A 27,334-nucleotide genomic window follows, 5' to 3' on the forward strand; every position below is an offset into this window, starting at 1 on the left:
TGGAATACTGTATCGTCTGACCACAGTGCACGTTTCCACTGTCTGACAGTTCAACCAAGACATCTCTGAGCCCAGAGACCTCAGTGCCACTTCAGGACAAAGTTAATATGAGTTCTATTTTGTACAGTAAAGTTTTAAGTGGCATTTGTGACTGTAACTCCATACTGTAGAGGTTCACAAAGATTTCCCAAACCAATCCCTTGCCAATGTGGTGATATCAGCTATTGATGAATGACTTGAATTGATGCATCTGAGGGATCAGAGATCAGAGGTTCTGCTTTGGCTTGCGCTCTTGCCGATTATTCACAGAAATTCCACCAGATTCCTTGAATCATTCAATGATATTCTGCACTGCTGAGGTAGAAATTTCTTTCCCATCTTTCTTTGAAGAACATTGGTTTTAAACATTTCAATAATTTCTCATGCATTTGTTGACATCATGCAGATCTTCTGTCCAAGATTTTTCCTCAAAAACTTTAGTGGATACTTCTTTAGTATCAAATCAAGATTACAATCACCTGTTTGAAATAACATCACCATTATTTCTCTTTATGGTTTTTCTAGGCATAAATTGTCACGTCCCAACCATTTTTGGAATGTGTTGCAGGTTGAAAATGCAGGAACGGATAAACAAATTAAATAAAGTTGACTACAAAAATGTGAGGTATCTTGAGTTCATGGAGTCACACAGATGTCAAAGTAAATGTAAGAATCACTGCTGGGGATCCACATTTGCAGTTTTCATGTCGTCCCAACATTTTCTGACTTGGGGAGAACAGAAGCAGGACTGTCGCTGAACTTTGATAAAACTCTTGCTGTATGTCAGTCGGTACAGCGGGTTCACGTATCACTGGGTTTGATTCCTGAATTGCAGTGTAGTGCTGCTGAGCAGGAACTCACTAGTGGGTTCCACTGCAACCATACGATCACTGGGAAAAACCACACAGGGTCCCAAAAGGTTTCTCACAGTGATGTAGCAAATTAAAGAAACACAAACAAGACAAAGTGTTGTTCAAGCACATTTTAGTCAAACATTCAAAGTTCTGAAAAGTGCCACTTTGACAGATTTGTCTGCAACTGGAGATAAAACATCACCGCAGTGTTTCCTCAAGAAGGATTTTGTGGCTGCGGTTCGTCTCCGTTTCCATGTTGGCGTCCGTCTAAACGATGGACTCAGATGTGGTTGTGACTCTAATGTGAATGTATCTGCTGACATCATCATATCTCTGATCTCTCCTCTCCATGTTCTAGATGGTGCAGATCAGGGACACCTGAACACCTACAAGAGTGCCGCTTACGCTCCTTTACGGCGCCTTTACATACGGATGGTCGGAGACCTCGGGGGGATTGAAACACAGGAGTTAAAGAGGAAGCATTAACCTCTCGACTCCATGCTGCAGAGGAGGTCTGATGCATAAAATCACACGTGTGAGTTGGGTGAGGGAAGCTCGGTCTGCTTAGCAACAGCAAACCTCCTCCTCCACCACCTCCTTTGCCTCCTTCTCTCTTCATTCTGTTACTCTCATCTACGCCGCATGCAAGGAGAAGTTTCAAAAAATGTCTTTGCATTAGCAACACCCAAAAATGACTACATACGTTTTAAAAGCAGAAATGGGATATAAGATTCATAACTGTCTATTAGTGTTTAATTACCTCCTGCTATAAAGAAGGGAGGTGTTTTTCACAATGAACCCTTCATATGTTACCCCATAGTGGCCACCATCTTGGCCAACCAAATGGCTGCTTACCGTTTGCGTTGTTACAGGGTTATTCCACAGAGCTTATGTATAGTGATGTTAGAGCGCGACCAGAAGACTGAAGAAAAAAGAAGAGGAGTCAGTGGTTGCTCCACTGTACTACGGAATCCTTAAAGGGACATGAAAAAGAAAAAGGTGGATGAAAAAACATGTAAGTGACAGGCACTGGATACACTTTTGTGAGATCTCACAAGCCACGAGGTTGATGTCGCGTACGTCCCTTTGGGCTCACGAGCAAAGGCTCCACTTGCCCTCGGTTGGACCTCATGCTCTATTAACGTAAAGACTGCTTTCATTTTCTGTGATATCATGGTTCACTTGTAGCCTGTATATAAACTTTTAATCTAAATGATCACTCAGTTACTTTTTTAAAGTATTTTTACATCATCTTTAATTTCAGTTACTGCACTCTGGATAGCTCGTCTCACAAAAACTATCATGAGATCTCACAAAAGTATATCCTGTGCCCGTCTCTGCCGGTGAATCATCCCTCCCTCCCTAAGCAAATTGTTGCCACTTGACATAAAATGTCAGTGAAGCGACAATTTGTGCCGCATGTGCACGTCTCTGAAACTGAGTCCAGCGTGTGTCCACGGATGACAATCCATGCCGTCAGCACCGACGTCCACCTTCTCACAAAGATTCCGATAGTTGTACTGTTCCATGTCACTCCAGCCATAACAACTTTTTATTAATTGCTGAATTTTACTTTCCCAACAAAGAGATGACAATTTGTGTCGCGAGTGCTTGCAGAAAATGTCACTCCTAAAATTGCAGGGGTGATATTTTTTAATCAAGGGGTGACAAATTATGCGGGGGGGGGGGGGGGGGGTGGATGGGTGCATGAACGGTCTCCAGTGAAAAATCATGCAGGGGCAACAAATTGCACTGTACAAGGTTTTTTTTCCTCACGTTTAATTCTTAAAGACCCTTTAGGGGCTGTGCACTTTACGCCATCTACTGGTTGCTAATGCAGGCTAACAAGTTTCAGAAGCCTCGTTCTCACTAAATGAAAGATCAGACATGTTGCTTCTCGTGCAAAGACGACAAAGACGCACAAACAGGAAACTAAATGGTTACCAGTGATTCCATTATGCAATCTGTACCCTCACCACTAGATGGCACTAAATACCACAGACTGACACTTTAATGATGTGCTATTTCAGGATGAAATTGCAGAGTCATTAAACAGAAATTGGAAGTGAAATTGCTGTGATTCCATCTTTTTGGAAGCCCTTAAGATGTGTGTTATCTGAAAACAAATGATGCAAGATAACATCTATTTTATTGTAAGTCACTTCCCTCAGTTCCCACATGGAAGCAGAGCCCATTATGGCCAGCGTTTGGAGAAAAACAACAGTCCTAATCCTTTTCTGACTGTATTTGTGAGGTTAGAGGCTTTCTGTAAATTAACGGGACTGCCTCTGCACAAGGCTGCTGTTTATTTCCATCTGTGATCACATAATTGAGCGAGCAGCAAAGGCCAGATCTGCTGGAAAACACCGTTTCTCCGTCACATTTATTTATTTGCTTTTACTCGTCTCACAGATTTGATTGTATTTGTACATGACTCGTAGAGTCCGTGCACGCGCTGGCTGGAATAAAGTACTTGCTTCTTTCCAACACTGACTTTTTTCAGGCCTCAACCTTCTTCTGACACGTCTGCTGTTTGTGGTTTACGCCGTCATGTGTCCCAGTGAGAGAAAATTACTTACAAAAACAAGTGTCCAGTTGAAATTTCACAGAAATACAGCCATAGTTGAAGTGTCCAGAGAAGAGCAAAATTATTCTAATTCTAGCACTCTGATAATCAAAAACTGCTCAGCTTGATCTTCAGTAAAGTCCTGCTGACTGTCAAACGTTAGCGGCCAAAACTCTAAACGCACGGCATCTGCATTGCGGTCATAAAAGAAGCGCACTCAGGCCGTCGGCATCACTATTCACACCAGCAATACAGCCTCTGGAGCATTTACTGGACTTGGACAAGTTGATCACAGAGTTAATGTTTATTTTGTCATGCGAGGGTTAACTGTTCATGAGTTTGGGGAGCGGGAGGGGGGAAGTCACTCGGGGTGTGAGACGGTGTTTTTTTTTTTTTTTGAGATTGTCAGAAAACAGACATCAGCTTGAGTTGTGGGTAAACAGCAACTCTTCCTTTTGTTGGTGTAAAATAAAAGTCCTGGATCGCAGCTATTACGTCTTTGTGGATCTACACAGCCGAACCGGCACTGACTGGCAGGTATGTCGCTTTCTGCCAAATATAGTACTTTGGGTTTACGTGACGTGTTTGTTATGCATTCACAGATTGTCCGCAAATCAGCTGCACAGCAGATGTAATAAAAACGCTTTATTTGTGGCCAGTTTGTCTGCATTCGCTACAACATATTTTAGTTTGTGATGTGGACATGATGGGCACGATATATATCTGTTGTACACACTGTCCCAGTCTACTGTCAAGCCGCAAATCCCCGTCAGTTGCGGATATCAGCGGTTAACGGCAGATATACAGTGCATAGAGTGAGTATACATTGTGTATGAATTGAGTATATATGGAGTATGTGAAGCGGATGTTATCCGCATCCAGATTTTTGAGCAGCTCAAAAATCCTGGCTGTGGACATGCGTGCCTCTGCGGATGATCACGGGCGTGTTCGGATGACGGCCGACTCATACAGGCATGTTACACAGATATTGCGGATGTTTGGCGAATATGGGCCAATTTTGTGCGCAATCCATACGCAAATCCTCCTAAACGCCAGTGGGACAGGACCCTAAGGAAATAAATCCTGTTTGGGGGACAGTTTAAGATACATGCACATGATATTGAATGGACGTACGGTACCCAGTACTATATTGAAGTACTGTCTCGTGACTAAAACACAGACGTAATGATGATGATGATGATGATGCGCGACATCATGAATGCATTCCAATTTCTGGGTCACTGGGACAAATACAAACAAATTACAAATACAATATCACCAAAGATGAGATTCTGTTGGCTCACAGGGGACAAATCAAGAGTGAGTTTTAGCCAAGACAAAACTTAAGTTATCTGTGGAGACAAACATGAGTCAAGATATTGCAGGTACAGTAAAGTCAGGTCAGCGTGTAAGCGCCAGATGCCAACATCCGATGGAAGTCCAAACTTCCACTTCCTGTAACCGTAGGACCAACGAACTGAAGGATTATTGATCCGTCCCCATTTATTCCATGTCAGGACCAAGTTTCATCAAAGTGACGGGTTCAGTCTGAGCAACTTAAAATTGCTAAATTGAAAGTTTCACATTTGATGTTCTAAAAACTATTAATTAGAGAAACTTATTTCAATTTATTTATTTTTTACACAGTTAAATACAACATGTAATTTAAAGGATTAAAACAAAACACGCAACTGTTTGGCAGGTGGAACACTTAAATATTGGCGAGTACGTCATTGAGAGCACGTACACTGTTGCGCAGCATCTCTTCTCCACACAGAGGCAAAACAGAGTAATTTAACATTTTTATTTTATTTCCTGTTTTGGTGGATCCTGGGATTTATTTTCATGGCATGCAGAACGCTGAAGAGTCGTCTGATGTCTGTAATAAACGCTGACGTAAATGAATGAGTCGCTGTGACTCAAGTTAATTTTCTTGATGTGGCACAAAGTGCTGGTGTTCTTTGGTTCAGACTGAGAAACGCACAAAACACAGAACGTCGTTAAAAACGCTACGTTTCTTCAGCTACGACAAAGAACTAAAGTATTTTCAGACGTTTTCTAAATCAGGAGGCTTTATGTGGAAACGTTCTCGTCAGGCTGTGATGATGAATCCGACTGAAATGACATAACAGGTCAGATTAAGACTTTGTATTTACTCCAGGTGTGAATGGTTTAAACAGTCTGAACTGTTTACATGAGGACTGCAGCTTTCAGCCAATCAGTGGATGTATTACGACTTATGAGTAACTAACAAGAAACTTGTGTCAACAATCGCATAACTTACCTCCAACTTATGGGCCGCGTATGCGGGACACACTGTCATACGTTGAAAATATTGTACATGCCCAAAATTGTTCGACGTACTTGCTGTATTACGATGTATATCAGGATGCTTCAATGTGCTCTTTACTTACCCATAACTTATTAGACGTAATGAGATTGGGGTACGCTGGGTAAATGGTCGAGGTGTGACAGGTGTACATCTCCAATTAAAAAAGTTGACTCATGATGAAGAGAAATATACACATATTCTGAACTTTTAACAAGATTTTTGTCACAGTCTTCGCCGCTCATCAGCATAAGGATCTGAAGTTCCCTATCTTACTTTATATAACATATTAATGCAAAGTCCTAAAAGGTTCAGATGAAAAAGGGTTTTTGGTGGTGGCTTATTGTTTGAAGTGTGTTTAATTTAAGACGGTCTGTCTCTCAGACGTTCAGGACATTAGGACGGCACTGACAGAGGAGGTCTTACCTGAAGGATCTTGCACCTCTCAGAGTCACAGACAATGTCCTCGCAGGGATGAAACATGCCCAGTGTCACACAGTTCAGCAGGATCACCAACATGGACGCTCGCTCGAACCAGGTAGAGGTCAAAGGTTAAGGAACACAACACAAACAGATAATTACAACAACTTTTTACTGTAAACCTGCAACAGTTACAAAGACAAAAAAACATAAACAAAACAACAAAACTCTAGAGCTGAGGCCGTGTCCAGTGACCTCATTATGCAAAACAAAGAAAACAAAGTGATGCACATTTAAAGTCACATTCAGAAAGCGAGTTCACTCATGTCTGTTCTGAAAGTTTGTCAGGAAAATGTTTTGATTTTGTGAGTTGAGAACAATCAAAAAAAAAAAAAAAAAAAAATGGCACCAGCAGGTAGAGGAAGTTAACCAGTGTGTCAGTGTGACCACAGAGTCAAACTATCCTCCAAAAGAACCTCAGTCAAAGCTCACAATCCTGCTGGGACTGAGGTGCTCAGCCAATAAAAAGCTAGCTCAACTTGATCAAAGGCCTGCCAGGAATGTAGTGTTGTGTACGTTCTACCAGGAAGACTCTGATATTAATCTGACATTCCAATTCACCTAATCAATAACAGCTGTTATCTAGAATGAGAAGTGACTGGTTCTGCTTTCACTCATGATCTTATGGTCAATACAAAATGTGCACTTTATTTTAAAAAATATCATTTCGAACTCACCTATCTGCTGTTTGCAGTCGCTGACGTTGACACTACCTCCTCCACCTGACTGCCACCAGTCCCTTCCTATCTGACACCTGCAAGTGGACTCCCCCTGCCTTCTTTTGATGGCAGTGTCCACAGTCCAAGTGCCCCTACAACATCATGACAGGGACCTCCTCCAAAGACTGTCCCAACATTCTGTACATCAGGGGTGCCCAAGTTCAGTCCTCGAGATCTACCTTCCTGACACTCTTAGTTGTCTCCCTGCTCCAACACACCTGAATCCAAAGACTCGTTAGCAGGCTTTTAATGAGCCTTTCATTGGATTCAGGTGTGTTGGAGCAGGGAAACAACTAAAAGTGTCAGGAAGGTAGATCTCGAGGACCGAACTTGGGCACGCCTGCTGTACATTATGGCTACAGATTAAAATCTTTAACTTTTTCTTGTCTCCTGTGTCTTTATGGTAGAACTACATGACCCCAATCTGTAAAAAGCCTAAACCCAGAATAAACCAACATCACGGCAGTAAATGCAGATTGATAGAGTTGACAAATGCTACAACATCAAAAAAAAAAGAAACATTTACCATCAAAGTGTGTGTGTGTGTGTGTGTGTGTGTGTGTGTGTGTGTGTGTGTGTGTGTGTGTGTGTGTGTGTGTGTGTGTGTGTGTGTGTGTGTGTGTGTGTGTGTGTGTGTGATCTAAAAGCAGAAACTGGATTTTTCATCTGTGAAAAAAGTGCACATGAAGGACTTTGACAACAAAGGACCTGTCCGTCTTTTATCACATTAGCTGCCACTTTCTCATTCATCGCGCCGACCCATGATGCACCTGGGCCGCGACAGCAAGTGTGTGCAGAATGAACAACATCACGAAAGCTCTGATTTTTTCAGTTATACGGGAAGAAAATCTACTAAAAGCAGTGAGAAGCAGAGGAGGAGATGAGGGACCATCAAAGACAACAGAGTCACATATTTGTCTTAAAGGATCTTTTTTTGTTACTCTGGAACTTTATGGGGTGAATTAAGAAAGATGTATTAGAGGACTGGATTATTTTGCTTCTACAAGAGGTCATTTTGACCTGATGGAGAGAACTTTCTGGAGACAAACATCTAAATGAAGTCTCACAGATATACTGTGTAAGGAAGGACACAGTCCAGTTCAAAGGCGAGACAAAGATTTTCATCCTCAATTCTAAACTTCCAAAACAAACTCAAATATGAGAAAGACACTGCAACATTAAAGATATGTTTATACACATATTCTGTCAGTGATGTCGTTCTGCTGATGCTGTACCGGAGGGCTGCAATGAACAAAGAGCTGAGTCAGAGGGTGAGACTCGATTTACGCTCCCGTCCTCAATATCATCATGAATGTGAGGGAATGACTGAAAGAACAGAGTCACAGATACAAGAGGCGGAAATGAGGTTCCTCTGTCGGGTATCTGGACTTACACCCGGGTACAGGGTGAGAAGATCTAATGTTCGGGAGGGACTCTTGAGTAGAGCCGCTGCTACTTCACATCAAAAAGGAGCCAGTTGAGATGGTTTTCTGCCTGGTCATCTCCCAACAAAGGTCTTCCACATGTGTCCAACTGGGAGAAGGACCCAGGACAAGCTGGAGAGATTATGAATCCCAGCAGGCTTGGGAATGCCTCAAGATCTCCCAGGAAGAGTTAGGGGACTTGGCTGAGGTTAGGGAAGTGTGGGATAAGCTACATTGTCCACTGCTATCACAACGTGGAGTAATTTATGTTTTTTCATTTTTAGTGACATGTTACTCCAATTTGCCCCAGTGGCCAAACAGAAGCTGCCTTGATTCTGCTAATTTTTAAGTTGCTCTAAGCTAACAGAATGGAGGTAGCCATTATACTAGCTAGCACATATAATCTGTTATAAAATTCTACCCAACTGAAAGGTAAACTCTGTCAAAAATAAATAAATACAGGTTACAATCAGTTATTAAACTACAAATACTGTATCTGAGTAGCAACAAAGCAACTACAAGCTGTATTAGCTTCCTAGTCTGCACCTAGCTTGAAAATTAGCTTGCTTGCAAGTGTATAATGTATTCTGCTTTCATCCTTTCATCTGGGAACGACTGATTTAGCAACTGCACTTCATGGTTTAAACCTGCAGATGTGTTTTATATCTGAAAATCTGAAGGCAAGAATTTGTATTTCTGCAACTGGCGGCCTGATGAAAAGCTCAGGCGGCATTGATCGTCTACTGAAATCAGCTGGTTTTGTTTTGTCTCTAGTTTGCTGCTAACAGCCAGCTGACGGATCTCACACAGTAAAATCACCAGTGTTAATTTAACACTGTCAGTGTTAGTTTTACACTGGTGATTTTACTGTGCACTTCCTGGAACAAAGAGATTTATACACCAAGCTGAGCTGAAATGAACAGTTGTACATTAAACTGACTTTACTGACGAGAATTTGGAAAGCGACCAAATTACACGTATTTGTATTGAGCTCATCGATATTTTCATCAGCCAAAAATGGCCACCAGAGGGCGCTCGGTGTAAAGTCTGCGGCAACCCGTACGGCGACTCACGGTAACACCACAACAGATTCTAGAAAACCAACAAAAAGTCATAAGAACGTCGCACTTCCACCCTCACCTTTTCATGGCTGCGTAACATTAAATCTGTGACCAGTTCGTTTTTGCCGCAGAGTGATGTCACACTGCATAAGCTGGTTTTTTGTTTGTTCGTTTGTTTGAATGTGTGATGAGGAGCCAGTGACTGCAAATCAAAGCCTTGCCTTCTACGGGGTATTGTTTTCGACCTGAGTGGCGCGCACAGCGGTCGTGCCAATGCGGCGCTGAGCAGCTGCACTAAATAAAAGATGCAGCCTGGAGGGATGTTTGAGTCTGTGAAAACAAGGAAGCACAATGGCATCAGTCGGATAATGAGTGTTGCATCAGGATGGTGGTCCTGTAAGTACGGGATCATACGCACAGCTAGAGGATGTACAGTTGTCCAAAGGGAAGCAATTAAAAAGCTCAGTCAGTGTGGCGAGGAGGATCATCAAAAAGAAAACAAAAACCCGCTCCCTCAGGCCCCAGGTGGTGCTTAAAGATTTGGAAGATGATTGTTGACAGTGGCAGGATTGGGCAGCGGCAATTAGAATAACAGCAAAATAAAGTGCTGCTCCTTAAAAAAACTTTGTTGGAGGTCTATGATCAATACATTTAAGATCCAAACAGAATTACACTCACGGGCCACTTTATTAGGTACACCTTGCTAGTACCAGGTTCAACTCTCTTTTGTCTTCAGAACTGCCTTAATTCTTCATGTCATAGATTCAACAAGCTGTTGGAAACATTCCTCAGAGATGTTGGTCCATATTGACATGATGACATCACACAATCGCCCATTCAACCAGTCTGTCCATCATCCTCTGACATCAACAAGGTGTTTTCGTCCACACAACTGCTGCTCACTGGTTATCTTCTCTTTTTTGAACCATTCTCTGTGAACCCCAGAGATGGTTGTTGGTGTTAATCCCAGTGAATTAGCAGTTTGTGAAATACTCCGACCAGCCCATCTGGTACCAACAACCACACCACATTCAAAGTCACTTAAATCCTCTTTCTTCCCTCATTCTGATGCTCAGTTTGAACTTCACCAAGTCATTTTCACCACGTCTATGATGACTAAATGCATTGAGTTGCTGCCATGTGATTGGCTGATTATCTATTTGTGTTTTAACAATTGAACAGGTGTACCTAATAAAGTGGCCAATCAGTGTATTTTTTTCTTATGAACTTTCAGGTCATCATTGAGACGGTGTTAGAATGTCTCCTTGTTGCCAGATTGTATTGGCTTCCACCCTGCTCTCTCACATTTCTTGTCACTGTGCGTTTGATTCCACATTTCCATTCTGGAATCCTCTTTTTCACCTGCTGTCTTGGACCTTGTTGATCTGAGATTTTCTGATTACTGGACTCTGCCTGGTCTTTGAATTTCTCTTCTGATTCCCCTAAAAAGGTCCTAACGGTGAAGCTCCCTGTTTTTGAACCTTCTTCTTGTCTGCTATTTCTGACTGTTTATTGTGTTGACTATAAATCAGTTTTGTTTTTTCCTTTTTTTTTCCTGTCTTTAGTTGTTCTCTGCCTTGGGGTCCTTGCACAGATATATTACACAAACTGGTTGTTTGTGACTCCACAGTTTGCACAGTGTAGCTATTGTAATTCTATCTTCAAAATCACTCAGTAATAAACTGCAACAACAACTGCTCTTCCAACATTTATCGAGAAGATGACGACGAAGACGTCATATATCAAAACTTCCTACAGTTACAATAAAAGCAGAGATGGGTGCTATAAACTCTATAACTGGGATCAAAGCCCGTAAATGCAGTAAACTATTAGTTTAAATAGCGTTCCGTCCTGTGTTTTCGAGCACGGCTGTTTTTCTCGGGTAACGATGGGTCGAAACAAACGGGTTGCAGTTTGAAGAGTTGGACAAAGAGGGACCATGACTGAGTGATTAGCAACGAGGGAATAGAACAGCACATTCTGTCCCAAAAATGATTTATTTCACATGTTTTCACCAACTTCAAAGGTTTGTGGAGCTGAGTGAGCAGTAACATGACCTCAATTTGACTCAAAAGAATTTTTAATATATTCAGCTTTCTCTCTCTCTACTGGTGTGTGTTTACACAAATGCCACATGCTTACATTGGAAATAAGTATGAATACAAGAGTTCAACCCAACAGCAATACTGTTAACTCTAATTTAACATAAAATATACCTTTTTGCTTATGAGTTAAAAAAAAAAACAGTTCTGCGTCTACAAATCAGACTGAACAAATTGCTTTTACCCTTACAAATGTTAGTTAATGTAATTATTTGTTCATTCCTTTAGTTGCCAGATGTTCAGATTGATGCCATCGTCTTTCTGACTGACTTCACATACAAATCTCCCTGGTCATGTGATCTTCATCAGGTGTTAAATGCTCTTCCTGGTTCCTGCTGAAGAACGTGCTATGCAACGGCTGCTGAAAGCGCGCATTAAAGTGCAACAAATGAATTTTATGCTGATCGGCCCTAACCCTATCCCTGTCCAAGAAAAATTCATTTGGGATGTTCTGTTAAAATTTGGTGAAAATAAAAATCCCCCCAAGTTATCACTAGGGTTGAGCCGGATACACGTTTCAGATGAGTATCCGGTATGGATAAAGCATTTTTGACAAGCATGAGCATGATACGAATAAAACTCATCAATATCTCAATGGCTAACTGACTGTCTTCATGCTCTGTGATTGGCCAGTCACATATAGTGCCCGCCCCTCCCTACACAGACACGTCTGCAGCTTCTCACACACACACACACACACACACACACACACACAGCTTTTATAGAAGCTTTCAAAGGCAACAAACACCTTTAGTAAAAGGAACAGACAGATTACTGAATCACTGACATTTCAGATCAGCTGTCGGAGAGAGAACTCAATGTGTCAATGTGATGCAGACAGACGCACAAAAACACAGTACTTCAGCCCTTATTACCACTGACAATGCAAGGAAGCATTTCTGAAGGTGCTGTGAACTCTGGTTTGTGCCTTTGGGCAGACAGGTTTCACTGAAGCACTTCAAACCCTGTCCACAGACCAAGTGCCTGAAATATAATGTTTTACTGCAGCTCGGAGAAGGAAGTCCTGTTGTGGCCCAGGTGCCAGCGTTTATTATTCCATAGTAGTGTGAAGCTGGTGAAAGTCCAGGAAGTCCCCTGGACAGGACGCTAATCCGACACAGGTTACTTCCATTTTCAGCTGGGTGGAATGGGACAAAGCAGAATAAGTACGACAGACAGGCCGTGTAAATGGGAATTTAGGTCTACATATTGGGAGCCAAAGTCCTTATCCCACTGTGCTACGTGCACAAAGGGAAACAGAAGAAGGACAAAAAAAGACATCTGGGCCCCGAGGTCCATTAGTGCCTGCGCTTATCCATGTATTTCACAGCGTTAGGGTAAAAACACTAAACAAAATAAACTCCAATAATAAAATAATAAATGACAGCAGTGGTGGCCAAGCAGTTAAGTGTGCTTCTTTCCAGTCTGGAAAGTTCCCGGTTCAAATCCCACCCCTGCCCATTCTCTATGTAATGTGGAGTTGCATCAGGAAGGGTGTCCGGCATTAAACGTGTGCCAAATCAACATGCAGATCCACCTCAGATCTACTGTGGTGACCCCGAGTGAAGACAAGGAAGCAGCTGATAATAAAACCCAACAATGCACAACAATCCCAAATTCAAGAGCTGATAAAAAAGTAAAGCTTTTGCAGTGTTCATCTGTGTAAAATAACAAGTACAAGTTTCTTTGTCTCCTCCTGCATAAAGCCACATTATGTAGTGCCAGAATAAAACATCAAATATGAATAATCTAATCAATAACTCCCTCTCATGCACTCATTTGTTTCCCCTCTCTCTCTCCAGCTATAATTAAACAATAAGGCGAGGTATTTGCGGTGCACTGCCTTGGGCGTGAACACACACACACACACCTCGACGTGTCAGCAGACAAACAGGCGGTGACGCCCTGAGGGAAGCATTCAATTAGATGAAAGATTCACAAGGATATGCTCTGTCAAAACTCTGAAAGCAAGGAGCTCACGCCGCAAACAAACGAGCACAGCAAGGATGATCAAACTCATCAACACCTCAGAAAGACGAAGCACTGCGCACCTCTCACAGGGGTTCTTTTCTCATCTCTAAACTCCTTTCTTCTTGCCTAATGAAGGGAAAATGATATGCAAGCCTTATGTCCTCCTTTACCTCCCTGGATCGCTCGGCTGATTCCGTCTAATTCTGTCCACTAATGATCCAACACCAGGACACAAAAGACAACAAGGAACAGTGCAGGTATCAGTAACAGTAACTAACAGAGTCTGGGGGAAAAAAAACGGGTAAAAAGTTTGGTTTATCCTGAAAGAAAGTTTCATCTCCGTGTGCCTCTGCTGTTATTTCTTTCATGAGGAGGGAAATGAATCCTCAGAAGGAGGATGTGATGTGTGCACAGTCTGAGCACAATCGATTTGGACGTGCTTCTCCGAATAGATATTATTCACTGTGTATAATACAAGTTTCACTGGACATGCTTCTGCATGAATCTCTGCTCCATCAGCCTCTGAAGACACAGCTTCTTTAGCTTTTTATCCCGTTTCCTCAAATCTGGCCGTGCAGAACGTGATGTCACGCTCAGACCAGATGTCTGTGGCGCAAACACCAGATAGGTAGAAAATCAAGCAGCAGAATGATCTTGAAAGCACTTGCTGTAGAGTTGGTAGTTGGTACATTGTGGTGTCAGTCAAAGTCCTCATGTAACAGGCAGGTGTCTGTCTAACTATTTTATACAATGACAAACATGGGTGAGCCAGAAGATGAGGATCTTAATTAATCAGTGGATTTCAGCACCAATCCTCACGTAAGGTCATGAGCTGTGGGACACGACTGAAAGAACAGTGTTGTGGGCACAAGCGGCAGAAATGAGCTTTCTCCATGGTGTATCTTGGCTTAGACTCAGGGACAGGGTGAGAAGCTTGAAGATCTTCACACTGAAAGGACCTCTGGTGATGATGCCCCATAATAGTCTCCAGGAAGGTCTTACAGGCACCTCCAACTGGGAGGAGACCCTGGGAAGTCCCATGACATGCTGGAGGGATTATATCTTACAGGTGGCTTGGGAACACCTCAGGACACTCCAGGAAGAAATAAGGGACTTGGGAAAGTGTGGGATGAGCTGCTCGGTCTACTGCCACTGCAACCCAGAGCTGGATCAGAGAAAATGATCAGAGTGATTGACATCCTGAAGTGTCTCAAACTCTTCAGGGATTTAATCACAAATCCAGTTTGATTAACAATAGTTTAATAAAGGTTATCATCACCTGCTAACCGCCTGCTCTCCACAGGCAGAACGTTCAGAGAATGTCCATCACCTGTGATAAAGTGACAGAATATTGATGACACACTCAGAGGATCTCTTGAACGCCCCAAAGGCCCAAAAGCTTTTCAAGTTTTCTTCTAAATGGACAAGGGAAGAGAGTGTGAACATTTTAAGTGTATTTAATAAAAATTAAAAATATATCAACTTTGTTGTTCTGCTGCAGTTTTTCTGTGACGTGAAATGAATGAATGATTTGAAATGGATCTTCATGGTCAGGTCAAGGAAGGAAAACAATTCAGAGGAGGACAGAAAAAGTACATCTAGAAGTACATCCATAAAGCAACATGAGTGGCAACATCGACATTTACAGATGGGAAACACCCGGCCGAGAGAGGACCACCTGGAGATCCTCATTTATCAAGGAGCGGGTCACCTCAAAGAGTCCAGGAGGAAATAAAAGAGAGAGCAAGGAAGGAAATAGAAAAGAAGCCCCTACTCTGTCCTCTTTGTGCTCGCTATCCAGACAAACCAACACAGATGAGCCCTCGAACTCGAGACATGGCCAGAAATAAAAAAGACGATACTGTCTATGTGATGTAGCACGATTATGTAGCTGGATGGCACATCACAGTAACAAGTAACGCCACCAATAAACGCCAAATTAACCACTTTGCAATCACAAAGACACATGACAACATATGACACGCTGAATATCAGGTCGAGTAAAACTCATAAATAAGTCACACAACTCTGCAGGCAGAAAAAAAAGAACCGTAAATATCAGTTTTAATTGATCATTTCTCTTGCAGTTTGTTTGAAAAAAGTTGAGGAAAAATAATGATTCTCAGTGAAATTTCTGAATGATTCGGTTGATTGTGAATTGGAACACAAGAACTTTGCAGATCCAGTGATCTCCATCATAGTTAACGAGCTGTGGCTCAGACTTCAAACCAGACAAGTTCTGGTGAGAATATTTCATTAATTCATCCAGCTGAAACACATTTTTAAATCATTAACAGCAATAATATTTAAATCCAGAGAATATCTGTATATTTAACCAAAACATTAACTATTAGCAAACTCTAGGGGAGTTAAACCAAAAGCTGGATGAGGAGCTGAATTCATTCTAAAAGTATCCTTCAGTTATGTTTTCTCTGGAGAGAATCTCTAACGAGTGGCAACCGAGGGAAGTAATGAGGGGCTCGAATTTTGATTATTCTTAACTGGATCCATGAAAACCTGATGCAACCCGGTGAAATTATGCCTTCATGTTAGACGCATGGTAGAAACCCAGATCAAAGTACCGAGGGTTCAATGTGCTACGGTGCTTCTTGATTAAAAGCCATCCTGAAGTTCAAATGTTGAAAAGGCAAAGTCCCAAATGAGGCTTGTGGAAATGACAGGCAAGCAGAATTGTTGGACAGGTGTAGCAGCATTCAGCATCAAGTAATAAGTTGTGGTGTAAACTCATTAAAAGCTGCTACTAAACCTGGTAAGGACAGGCTGGACTGAAACACATAGAAGAAAAATAGTAAATATAGGCCTTTGGACATTAGAGAGGAAAGTTAGAAAAAGATAAATAAGGTATTAAGATGTGGACTTATTTAACAATTGTTTGAGAAAACATAAAATCTTTGTGTCTTAAAGACAGAACACCATTTGGTAACAAAGAAGCTGAAACAAATCCTCAAAAAACTGCAGTCACTTGAGTTCCATCTACAAACTTATGAGCAACCAGGTTAGCATGTAGACGATATTTACAGACTTAAGAATGTTTATAGAAACCTTTGAATTTGCTTTGGAGTTGCTTGGTAAGGCTACATAGATTTCCATGAAAATGAGGTGTCAATGAACCCCAATGCCAAGATAAGGTCTTATCTCCAGCGTCAGTGGAGCTACTTGCAGGAAAAGCAGAAGGGCTGCACCCAGAAAGGGGGCTTTTGGCAGATTCAACATGAGTCACACACCAAGCTCTAGGTCTAGACCCTCCGTGCCCAAAGACGACCAGGGTCATTAAGGGGAGAAGTAGCACCAGATCAACTTCCAGGCCAGCTCAGAGAAGAACCAGAGATCTTCCATGGCCATGAAAGGCCCTGACAGCCCACATGACCTCTGCAAGACTTGCACAAAGTGCTGAGAGTAAGTCAGAGAGTCTGTACAGATGCCACGCATCACTGCAACCACCACTCTATAACCAACACTGGGTCCAGGATGGCAACCATCCGAGCAGAGGGTCGATCCATCTCCACTTCTTGAAAATAACCATTTATCTGCCACAGCTTGGTGAAATGTGGGCCATCTGTGTACTGGGTCATGCCCACAGAAATGCACCCCATGGACAAAATGTAGCAGTTGGCATCCCTCAAAATACTCCTCATCCGAGGCTGCCTGTGTGACCTTTCGTTATACACAGTCACTCCAGGTTAGTACTCCATGTTAGTACTACAGATATCTACACGCTGCTTGAGGTCACTGGTTATTGTCCAAGACACACAACCACATGACAGGAAGCACCATGACCCTAAAGACATGGACCTTCACTGTCTTCCTTTTGGAACATTCAGTGTCTAAAACAAAGAAAATTGGAAACACCTTACAGGTAGAGAGCTGGTGTTTCTCTGAATAAATACAAATTCATCTGTTCTTATGCCTTTGGTTGAAGTGGAAAGAAGCTGCTGTTGATGTAACTGTTCTTTGAACACAGAAACTTCCTTGACTATTCCTTAACCCCTCATGGCAACAGTCTTTCTTTTGACTTTCTTCAGGGTTTCTCTTCAGAGACTAAACTTTACAAATCCCAGTCTGAGGAAAACAGCTCCAATGTGAGTCTGCGTAAACCGGTCGGGGTTAAAAATGAATTCCGACTGCTCACCTCACCATCAGTGGAGCCTTGCTCTGAACACCTCACAGCTTCTCCCCCCCCCCCCCCCCCCCGTTGATCACTTTCTGTTCTCGTTTCTTTCTGTACGGTCTTAGCCGAAATAATTAGTTTCAATAGTAACTGAATAGTAGATTACTATTACTAGTAATAGTAATCAATAGTTTTGCATCCTCACTGAAGAAAACTTTGGATGCTGTAGCTCCTCTGAAAAAGAGAGCTTTAAATCAGAAGTGTCTGACTCCGTGGTATAACTCACAAACTCGCAGCTTAAAGCAGATAACCCGTAAGTTGGAGAGGAAATGGCGTCTCACTAATTTAGAAGATCTTCACTTAGCCTGAAAAAAGGGTCTGTTGCTCTATAAAAAAGCCCTCCGTAAAGCTAGGACATCTTTCTATTCATCACTAATTGAAGAAAATAAGAACAACCCCAGGTTTCTTTTCAGCACTGTAGCCAGGCTGACAAAGAGTCAGAGCTCTATTGAGCTGAGTATTCCTTTAACTTTAACTAGTAATGACTTCATGACTTTCTTTGCTAACAAAATTTTAACTATTAGAGAAAAAATTACTCATACCCATCCCAAAGACGTATCGTTATCTTTGGCTGCTTTCAGTGATGCCGGTATTTGGTTAGACTCTTTCTCTCAGATTGTTCTGTCTGAGTTATTTTCATTAGTTACTTCATCCAAACCATCAACATGTCTATTAGACCCCATTCCTACCAGGCTGCTCAAGGAAGCCCTACCATTATTTAATGCTTCGATCTTAAATATGATCAATCTATCTTTATTAGTTGGCTATGTACCACAGGCTTTTAAGGTGGCAGTAATTAAACCATTACTTAAAAAGTCATCACTTGACCCAGCTATCTTAGCTAATTATAGGCCAATCTCCAACCTTCCTTTTCTCTCAAAAATTCTTGAAAGGGTAGTTGTAAAACAGCTAACTGATCATCTGCAGAGGAATGGTCTATTTGAAGAGTTTCAGTCAGGTTTTAGAATTCATCATAGTACAGAAACAGCATTAGTGAAGGTTACAAATGATCTTCTTATGGCCTCAGACAGTGGACTCATCTCTGTGCTTGTTCTGTTAGACCTCAGTGCTGCTTTTGATACTGTTGACCATAAAATTTTATTACAGAGATTAGAGCATGTCATAGGTATTAAAGGCATTGCGCTGCGGTGGTTTGAATCATATTTGTCTAATAGATTACAGTTTGTTCATGTAAATGGGGAATCTGTTGTGTGGGCCGCTGAAGAGGAGGTACTGCTGGCCCACCACCACCAGAGGGCGCCCTGCCTGGAGTGCGGGCTCCAGGCACCAGAGGGCACCGCCGCCCCACAGGAGCAGCCTCGGTAACAGCTGTCACCCATCACCTGAGACAGCTGACGGCAATTATCACTGGGGTATATCAGCAGGACGGCATCTCCACCTCATCGCCGAGATATCGTTCTACCTGGAAGGTAATAATCTCAGCTGACTGCTTGACAGTAACCTTTGTGATTTTTGTGAGTGATTGCAGACTTTTTTTCTCCAATGAGAGGTGGAGGTAGCTTCCCTGCCGTGCAGGTTGCTGGGTGCAAACGCGCCCACGTTTAATTGTGTTCTTGTTCCTCGCCAGCAGTACCAGGTCCGACACGCGGAGGCAGTGGCCACCTGGGAGTTCGGAACTTGGCGGCTCCAGTATTCCCGGGGTCCTGTGGCGGAGGAAACCGTGTGGTTCCGGTTCTATTTTGGAGAGGCGTCTCCTATCTTCGAGCCTGCCCACACGACACCTTTGTGAATTGAACTTTGTCCATTGTTGTAATTTGTTGTGTTTGTTGTGCACGTTCGCAACAGTAAAGTGTTGTTATTTGACCTATTCCATTGTCCGTTCATTTGCGCCCCCTGTTGTGGGTCCGTGTTCCTACACTTTCCCAACAGGATATCTCGGCCAGCGTCATGGATCCCGAGGGGCGTCAACCGGCTGTTGAACGGCCAATGGAAGAACAAGGCGCACAGGCGTCCGCAGGAGGGGTAATCGGTGAGTTGCAGCGGATCCTCACCGCTTTCACGACTCGGTTAGACTTGATGGCCGAGCAGAACGCCCTCCTGAACCGCAGGGTGGAGGCTCTCGCCGCGCAGGTGGAAGCGCGCCCTCCGGGCGCCGCTGCGGCTCTCCCTCCCGTAGACCCTGTGCGTGACAGCGACGTTCCACTGGTTGTCCAACGACCCCCCCCACCATCCCCTGAAGCATACATAAGCCCCCCAGAGCCGTACAGAGGCTGTGTGGAGACGTGCGCGGATTTCCTTATGCAGTGTTCGCTCGTCTTCGCACAGCGTCCCGTCATGTACGCGACCGACGCTAGCAAAGTAGCTTATGTGATAAATCTGCTTCGTGGTGAGGCACGCACTTGGGCTACAGCGCTCTGGGAGCAAAGTTCACGGCTCCTTCTGACATATGATGGGTTTGTGAGGGAGCTCAGAACAGTGTTCGATCACCCTAATAGAGGAGAGACCGCTTCAGCCGTGCTGCTGTCAATGAGACAGGGGCGCCGGAGCGCAGCTGCCTATGCAGTCGACTTCCGCATCGCGGCTGCGAGGTCCGGCTGGAATAGCACTGCCCTCCGCGCCGCCTTCGTAAACGGACTGTCATTGCTCCTCAAGGAGCACCTGGTGGCTAAGGACGAACCGCGGGATTTGGATGGGCTTATCGATCTTGTCATACGATTAGACAATCGGTTAAATGAGCGCCGTCGGGAACGAGACGAAGGGCGTGGCCAGGCACGCGTCGTCCCTCTCCCTTCCGGTTCCAACCGCGTTCCTCCCTCCCCACGCTCCACGGCCCCTGCGCTCCGTGTGATCACAGCTCCCCCTGCTGACGAAGCTATGGACACGAGTAGGGCAACATTTAGGGCACCGGTCACACAAAGGAGGCTGGCCCGCGGAGCGTGTTTTGTTTGTGGCTCGATTGAGCATCAGGTAAGAGACTGCCCCGAGCGGTTAAACACCAACGCCCGCCCCTAGACACTGGGCTAGGGGGGGGGCCGAGACGTTCACGTGGGACACACCCACATCGCCACACGACTCCCAGTTACAATCCTTTATGAGGATTTAACCCTGAAGGCCCCAGCACTGGTGGACACGGGCTCAGAAGGGAATTTGCTTGATAGCAAATGGGCCAGGGAGATAGGGTTCCCTCTGGTGGCGCTTACCTCGCCTGTGCAGGTACGGGCACTAGACGGCTCCCTACTCCCTCCAATCACCCACAAGACACCACCAGTAACTCTGGTGGTGTCGGGGAATCACCGGGAGGAGATCGAGTTTTTTGTAACTCCGGCCACCTCCCGTGTGATTTTAGGTTTTCCCTGGATGTTGAAACACAATCCCCGGATCGATTGGCCATCCGGGGTAGTGGTCCAGTGGAGCGAGACCTGCCATCGGGTATGTTTAGGTTCCTCGGTTCCTCCCGGTTCCCAGGCCAGGGAGGAGGTCAGAGCCCCGCCCAATCTAGGGACGGTGCCGGTGCAGTACCATGACCTTGCGGAGGTGTTCAGCAAGGATCTGGCACTCACCCTTCCCCCGCACCGCCCGTATGATTGTGCCATTGATTTGGTTCCAGGCGTTGAGTTCCCGTCCAGCAGGCTGTACAACCTCTCACGACCTGAACGCGAATCAATGGAGACCTACATCCGGGACTCTTTGGCTGCCGGGTTGATCCGGAATTCCACCTCCCCGATGGGTGCAGGTTTCTTTTTTGTGGGGAAAAAGGATGGCGGCTTACGTCCATGCATTGATTACAGGGGGCTGAACGAAATCACGGTTCGTAACCGATACCCCTTACCCTTGTTGGATTCGGTGTTCACGCCCCTGCATGGAGCCAAGATATTCACCAAGCTTGATCTTAGGAATGCGTATCACCTGGTTCGGATCCGGAAGGGAGACGAGTGGAAGACGGCATTTAACACCCCGTTAGGTCATTTTGAGTACCTGGTCATGCCGTTCGGTCTTACAAATGCTCCCGCGACGTTCCAAGCATTGGTTAATGATGTCTTGCGGGACTTCCTGCACCGATTCGTCTTCGTATATTTAGACGACATACTCATCTTTTCTCCGGATCCTGAGACCCATGTCCGACATGTACGTCAGGTCCTGCAGCGGTTATTGGAGAACCGGCTGTTTGTTAAGGGCGAGAAGTGTGAGTTTAACCGCACCTCTTTGTCCTTCCTGGGGTTCATCATCTCCCCCAACTCCGTCGCTCCTGATCCGGCCAAGGTTGCAGCGGTGAGAGACTGGCCCCAACCCACAAGCCGTAGGAAGCTGCAACAGTTCCTCGGCTTTGCGAATTTCTACAGGAGGTTCATTAAGGGCTACAGCCAGGTTGCTAGCCCCCTGACAGCCCTGACCTCACCAAAAGTCCCCTTCACCTGGTCGGATCGTTGTGATGCCGCGTTCAAGGAGTTGAAACGGCGCTTCTCGTCTGCACCCGTTCTGGTGCAGCCCGATCCTAGTCGCCAGTTAGTGGTTGAAGTGGATGCCTCGGACTCAGGGATAGGAGCTGTGCTGTCCCAGAGTGGGAAGACCGATAAGGTCCTTCATCCATGTGCCTATTTTTCCCGCAGGTTGACCCCGGCTGAACGGAACTATGACGTCGGCAACCGAGAACTCCTTGCGGTGAAAGAGGCTCTTGAAGAGTGGAGACACCTGTTGGAGGGAACGTCCGTGCCATTCACGGTTTTCACTGACCACCGGAACCTGGAATATATCAGGACCGCCAAGCGGCTGAATCCCAGGCAAGCCCGCTGGTCACTGTTCTTCGGCCGTTTTGACTTCCGCATCACCTACCGGCCCGGGACCAAGAACCAGAAGTCGGATGCCTTGTCCCGGGTACACGAAGACGAGGTCAAAGCGGAGTTGTCGGATCCACCGGAACCCATCATCCCGGAGTCCACTATCGTGGCCACCCTCACCTGGGACGTAGAGAGAACCGTCCGGGAGGCCCTGGCACGAAGCCCGGACCCCGGGACTGGACCAAAGAACAGACTTTACGTCCCACCAGAGGCAAGGGCTGCAGTCCTGGACTTCTGTCACGGCTCTAAGCTCTCCTGTCACCCAGGGGTGCGAAGAACCGTGGCAGTTGTCCGGCAGCGCTTCTGGTGGGTGTCCCTGGAGGCCGACATCCGGGAATATATCCAGGCCTGTACCACCTGTGCCAGGGGCAAGGCCGACCATCGCAAGGCTCCGGGACTGCTACAGCCGCTGCCCGTGCCTCATCGCCCCTGGTCCCACATCGGCCTGGATTTTGTCACGGGCCTCCCGCCGTCCCAGGGAAACACCGTGATCCTCACGATAGTGGACCGATTCTCCAAGGCGGCCCACTTCGTGGCCCTCCCGAAGCTCCCTACGGCCCAGGAGACAGCGGACCTCCTGGTCCACCACGTCGTCCGCCTGCATGGGATACCATCAGACATCGTCTCCGATCGCGGTCCCCAGTTCTCCTCGCATGTCTGGAGGAGCTTTTGCCGGGAACTGGGGGCCACGGTCAGTCTCTCGTCCGGGTATCACCCCCAGACCAACGGGCAAGCAGAGCGGGCCAATCAAGAAATGGAGCAAACACTGCGTTGTGTGACAGCCGCGCACCCGGCGGCCTGGAGTACTCATCTGGCCTGGATCGAGTACGCCCACAACAGTCAAGTGTCATCAGCCACCGGCCTCTCCCCCTTTGAGGTGTGTTTGGGGTATCAGCCCCCGTTGTTCCCGGTGGTTGAGGGGGAGGTCGGTGTGCCCTCGGTCCAGGCCCACCTGCGGAAGTGCCGTCGGGTGTGGCGCGCCGCCCGTTCTGCTTTGTTGAAGGCCCGGATGAGGGTGAAGACCCATGCAGACCGGCGGCGGACCCCGGCCCCTACGTATCGCCCCGGGCAGGAAGTGTGGTTGTCCACAAAGGACATCCCACTACAAGTGGCCTCCCCTAAACTACAGGACAGGTACATAGGACCGTTTAAAATCCTCAAGGTCATCAATCCCGCCGCAGTGAGGCTTCAGCTTCCAGCCTCACTGTGGATCCATCCTGTGTTTCATGTGTCGAAGCTCAAGCCCCATCACACCTCGCCCCTCTGTACACCCGGTCCGGCACCACCTCCTGCCCGGATCATCGATGGCGAGCCGGCTTGGACAGTGCGCCGGTTGTTGGACGTCCGTCGGATGGGCCGGGGCTTTCAATATCTGGTAGACTGGGAGGGGTATGGTCCCGAAGAACGCTCCTGGGTGAAGAAGAGCTTCATTCTGGACCCGGCCCTCCTGGCCGACTTCTACCGTCGCCACCCGGACAAGGAGGCGCCCGTTGAGGGGGGGGTCCTGTTGTGTGGGCCGCTGAAGAGGAGGTACTGCTGGCCCACCACCACCAGAGGGCGCCCTGCCTGGAGTGCGGGCTCCAGGCACCAGAGGGCGCCGCCGCCCCACAGGAGCAGCCTTGGTAACAGCTGTCACCCATCACCTGAGACAGCTGACGGCAATTATCACTGGGGTATATCAGCAGGACGGCATCTCCACCTCATCGCCGAGATATCGTTCTACCTGGAAGGTAATAATCTCAGCTGACTGCTTGACAGTAACCTTCGTGATTTTTGTGAGTGATTGCAGACTTTTTTCTCCAACGAGAGGTGGAGGTAGCTTCCCTGCTGTGCAGGTTGCTGGGTGCAAACGCGCCCACGTTTAATTGTGTTCTTGTTCCTCGCCAGCAGTACCAGGTCCGACACGCGGAGGCAGTGGCCACCTGGGAGTTCGGAACTTGGCGGCTCCAGTATTCCCGGGGTCCTGTGGCGGAGGAAACCGTGTGGTTCCGGTTCTACTTTGGAGAGGCGTCTCCTATCTTCGAGCCTGCCCACACGACACCTTTGTGAATTGAACTTTGTCCATTGTTGTAATTTGTTGTGTTTGTTGTGCACGTTCGCAACAGTAAAGTGTTGTTATTTGACCTATTCCATTGTCCGTTCATTTGCGCCCCCTGTTGTGGGTCCGTGTTCCTACACTTTCCCAACAGAATCTTCTTCACAGACTAAGGTTAATTACGGAGTTCCACAAGGTTCTGTGCTAGGACCAATTTTATTCACTTTATACATGCTTCCCTTAGGCAGTATTATTAGACGGCATTGCTTAAATTTTCATTGTTACGCAGATGATACCCAGCTTTATCTATCCATGAACCCAGAGGACACACACCAATTAGCTAAACTGCAGGATTGTCTTACAGACATAAGGACATGGATGACCTCTAATTTCCTGCTTTTAAACTCAGATAAAACTGAAGTTATTGTACTTGGCCCCACAAATCTTAGAAACATGGTGTCTAACCAGATCCTTACTCTGGATGGCATTACCCTGACCTCTAGTAATACTGTGAGAAATCTTGGAGTCATTTTTGATCAGGATATGTCATTCAAAGCGCATATTAAACAAATATGTAAGACTGCTTTTTTGCATTTACGCAATATCTCTAAAATTAGAAAGGTCTTGTCTCAGTGATGCTGAAAAACTAATTCATGCATTTATTTCCTCTAGGCTGGACTATTGTAATTCATTATTATCAGGTTGTCCTAAAAGTTCCCTAAAAAGCCTTCAGTTAATTCAAAATGCTGCAGCTAGAGTACTGACGGGGACTAGAAGTTAGTTATGCTGCTATAGACGTAGACTGCTGGGGGGTTCCCATGATGCACTGTTTCTTTCTCTTTTTGCTCTGTATGCACCACTCTGCATTTAATCATTAGTGATTGATCTCTGCTCCCCTCCACAGCATGTCTTTTTCCTGGTTCTCTCCCTCAGCCCCAACCAGTCCCAGCAGAAGACTGCCCCTCCCTGAGCCTGGTTCTGCTGGAGGTTTCTTCCTGTTAAAAGGGAGTTTTTCCTTCCCACTGTCACCAAGTGCTTGCTCACAGGGGGTCGTTTTGACCGTTGGGGTTTTTACGTAATTATTGTATGGCCTTGCCTTACAATATAAAGCACCTTGGGGCAACTGTTCGTTGTGATTTGGCGCTATATAAATAAAATTGATTAAATTGATTGATTGATTAAAAAATATACAAGAGAACTGGATAAAGAAATATGTTCATGAAATATTGAGGGGAGCTGCTTTATTTGTCATTTTGGCGCTTTGTGCAGAAGTTGTGGGTAGCTCAGTGGATCAGGAGCTGGCCTGCCAATACAAAACCTGGGTTTGAATCCTACTTGTACTGTACCTGCCTGCGTGGTTGTGTCTATTCACCCTATCGAGGTTTCAAATCTTGCAAAATCTCGGCGAGGTGGCTGCACAGCGCGATGTCAACAACACTGAGAACTGCTATAAGACGCTCAGATAATTCTGCAATTTAACTGCTGCACATGGACAACAGCTGAGTATGAGTGAGAGTATGTTGTGTCTAATATTCTCATGAATAGGGATGGGTATTGATAAGATTTTAATTGATATCGATGCCATTATTGTTTCCGCTTATCGATCTGATTTCTTATCGATTCCCTTATCAATACCTCCGGTGAATTTTCTGTGTGCTAAAAGTAGGCTTTACAGGTTTTCTATGTCAACAACAGAGTCTTAAAGTAAATAAATATGAAATTGGTCACTGGATCCTTGATCTCTGGACTAAATCTGTAGTTTTTCTCAAAAGTGTTTCCTTTCAGACATTAATGGCCGGAATGTCTCTCCGTACCTCTGAGCTGAGCCCAGCCGGCTGCACGTCAGCATCAAAGTCATTCATAAAAAATGCAGGACATCTCATTTTGGGATGAAAAAAAAACCAAAAACATTTTAGTCTGTTGTAGTTTGTTGTCTGTGTCACAACCTTTGGAAAGAGGTGTCATTTGATTTAAACAGTGATTCACTTTGAAGCTAGGTCGCGCTACCACACAAACAGATTCTCTGTGATGGAGTTTGCTTTGCTCCAAATTCAATGCATGAAGACTGGAAACTTCCAGAATGGACTGGACAGATGAAACAATGACTTCAACATCATAAACCCCCCCCAAAGAAAATTTAAATTTTCTTTGAATAATGGCTTTTTTGACAAAAAGAACTTCTCAGAAGTATTTATTTTGGAGCTTGTACCATCAACTGAACAATTCTTACAATTCATCTGCCAAGGCCCAACAGGTCTGTCGGCAGGATGTCGCTCTGTCAGTGACGTGGTGTGTGACCGCATAAGCCACCGTGAGCTCGCTGACAAACCAAGAGACGTGAACTGTCAGTGTATGGAAAATCCTGGGGTGCATCTCATGGCCGCTTGCTGGCGCGACATATCAGTAGCCTGAGTTTGGCACTGAAGGAAGAAGCACCATATTGAAGACACGTAAAAAAAACAAAAAGGTAAATGGACTGCATTTATATAGCGCTGTTCCATCTGCATCAGATGCTCAAAGTGCTTTACAGTGATGCCTCACATTCACCCATTCACACAGACACACTCACACACCGATGTCAGAGTGCTGCCATGCAAAGTGCTCACTACACACCAGGAGCAACTCGGGGATTAAGGAACTTGCCCAAGGGCCCTTAGTGATTTTCTGGTCAGACTGGGATTTGAACCGGATAAACAAATAAAAATCTACCACTCAGGAAACCAGTGGGGATGAGGGGGAGGAGTAAGTGGGAGCCAGAGACCAACAAAT

The 27,334-nt window shown here is 45.3% G+C and overlaps 1 protein-coding gene across 1 annotated transcript in view; it reads right to left on the reverse strand.

Annotated features, from left to right (window-relative positions):
- The window catches only part of cacna1g (calcium channel, voltage-dependent, T type, alpha 1G subunit), a 518,682-nt gene that overhangs the window by 348,395 nt on the left and 142,953 nt on the right, over positions 1-27,334 (reverse strand). The window contains 1 exon segment of the mRNA XM_034194509.1: positions 6,215-6,326. Coding sequence (XP_034050400.1) covers positions 6,215-6,326 — 112 coding nt within the window.

The sequence above is a fragment of the Thalassophryne amazonica genome, chromosome 18 (assembly GCF_902500255.1).
Source record: "Thalassophryne amazonica chromosome 18, fThaAma1.1, whole genome shotgun sequence".
Classification (NCBI taxonomy): Eukaryota; Metazoa; Chordata; class Actinopteri; order Batrachoidiformes; family Batrachoididae; genus Thalassophryne; species Thalassophryne amazonica.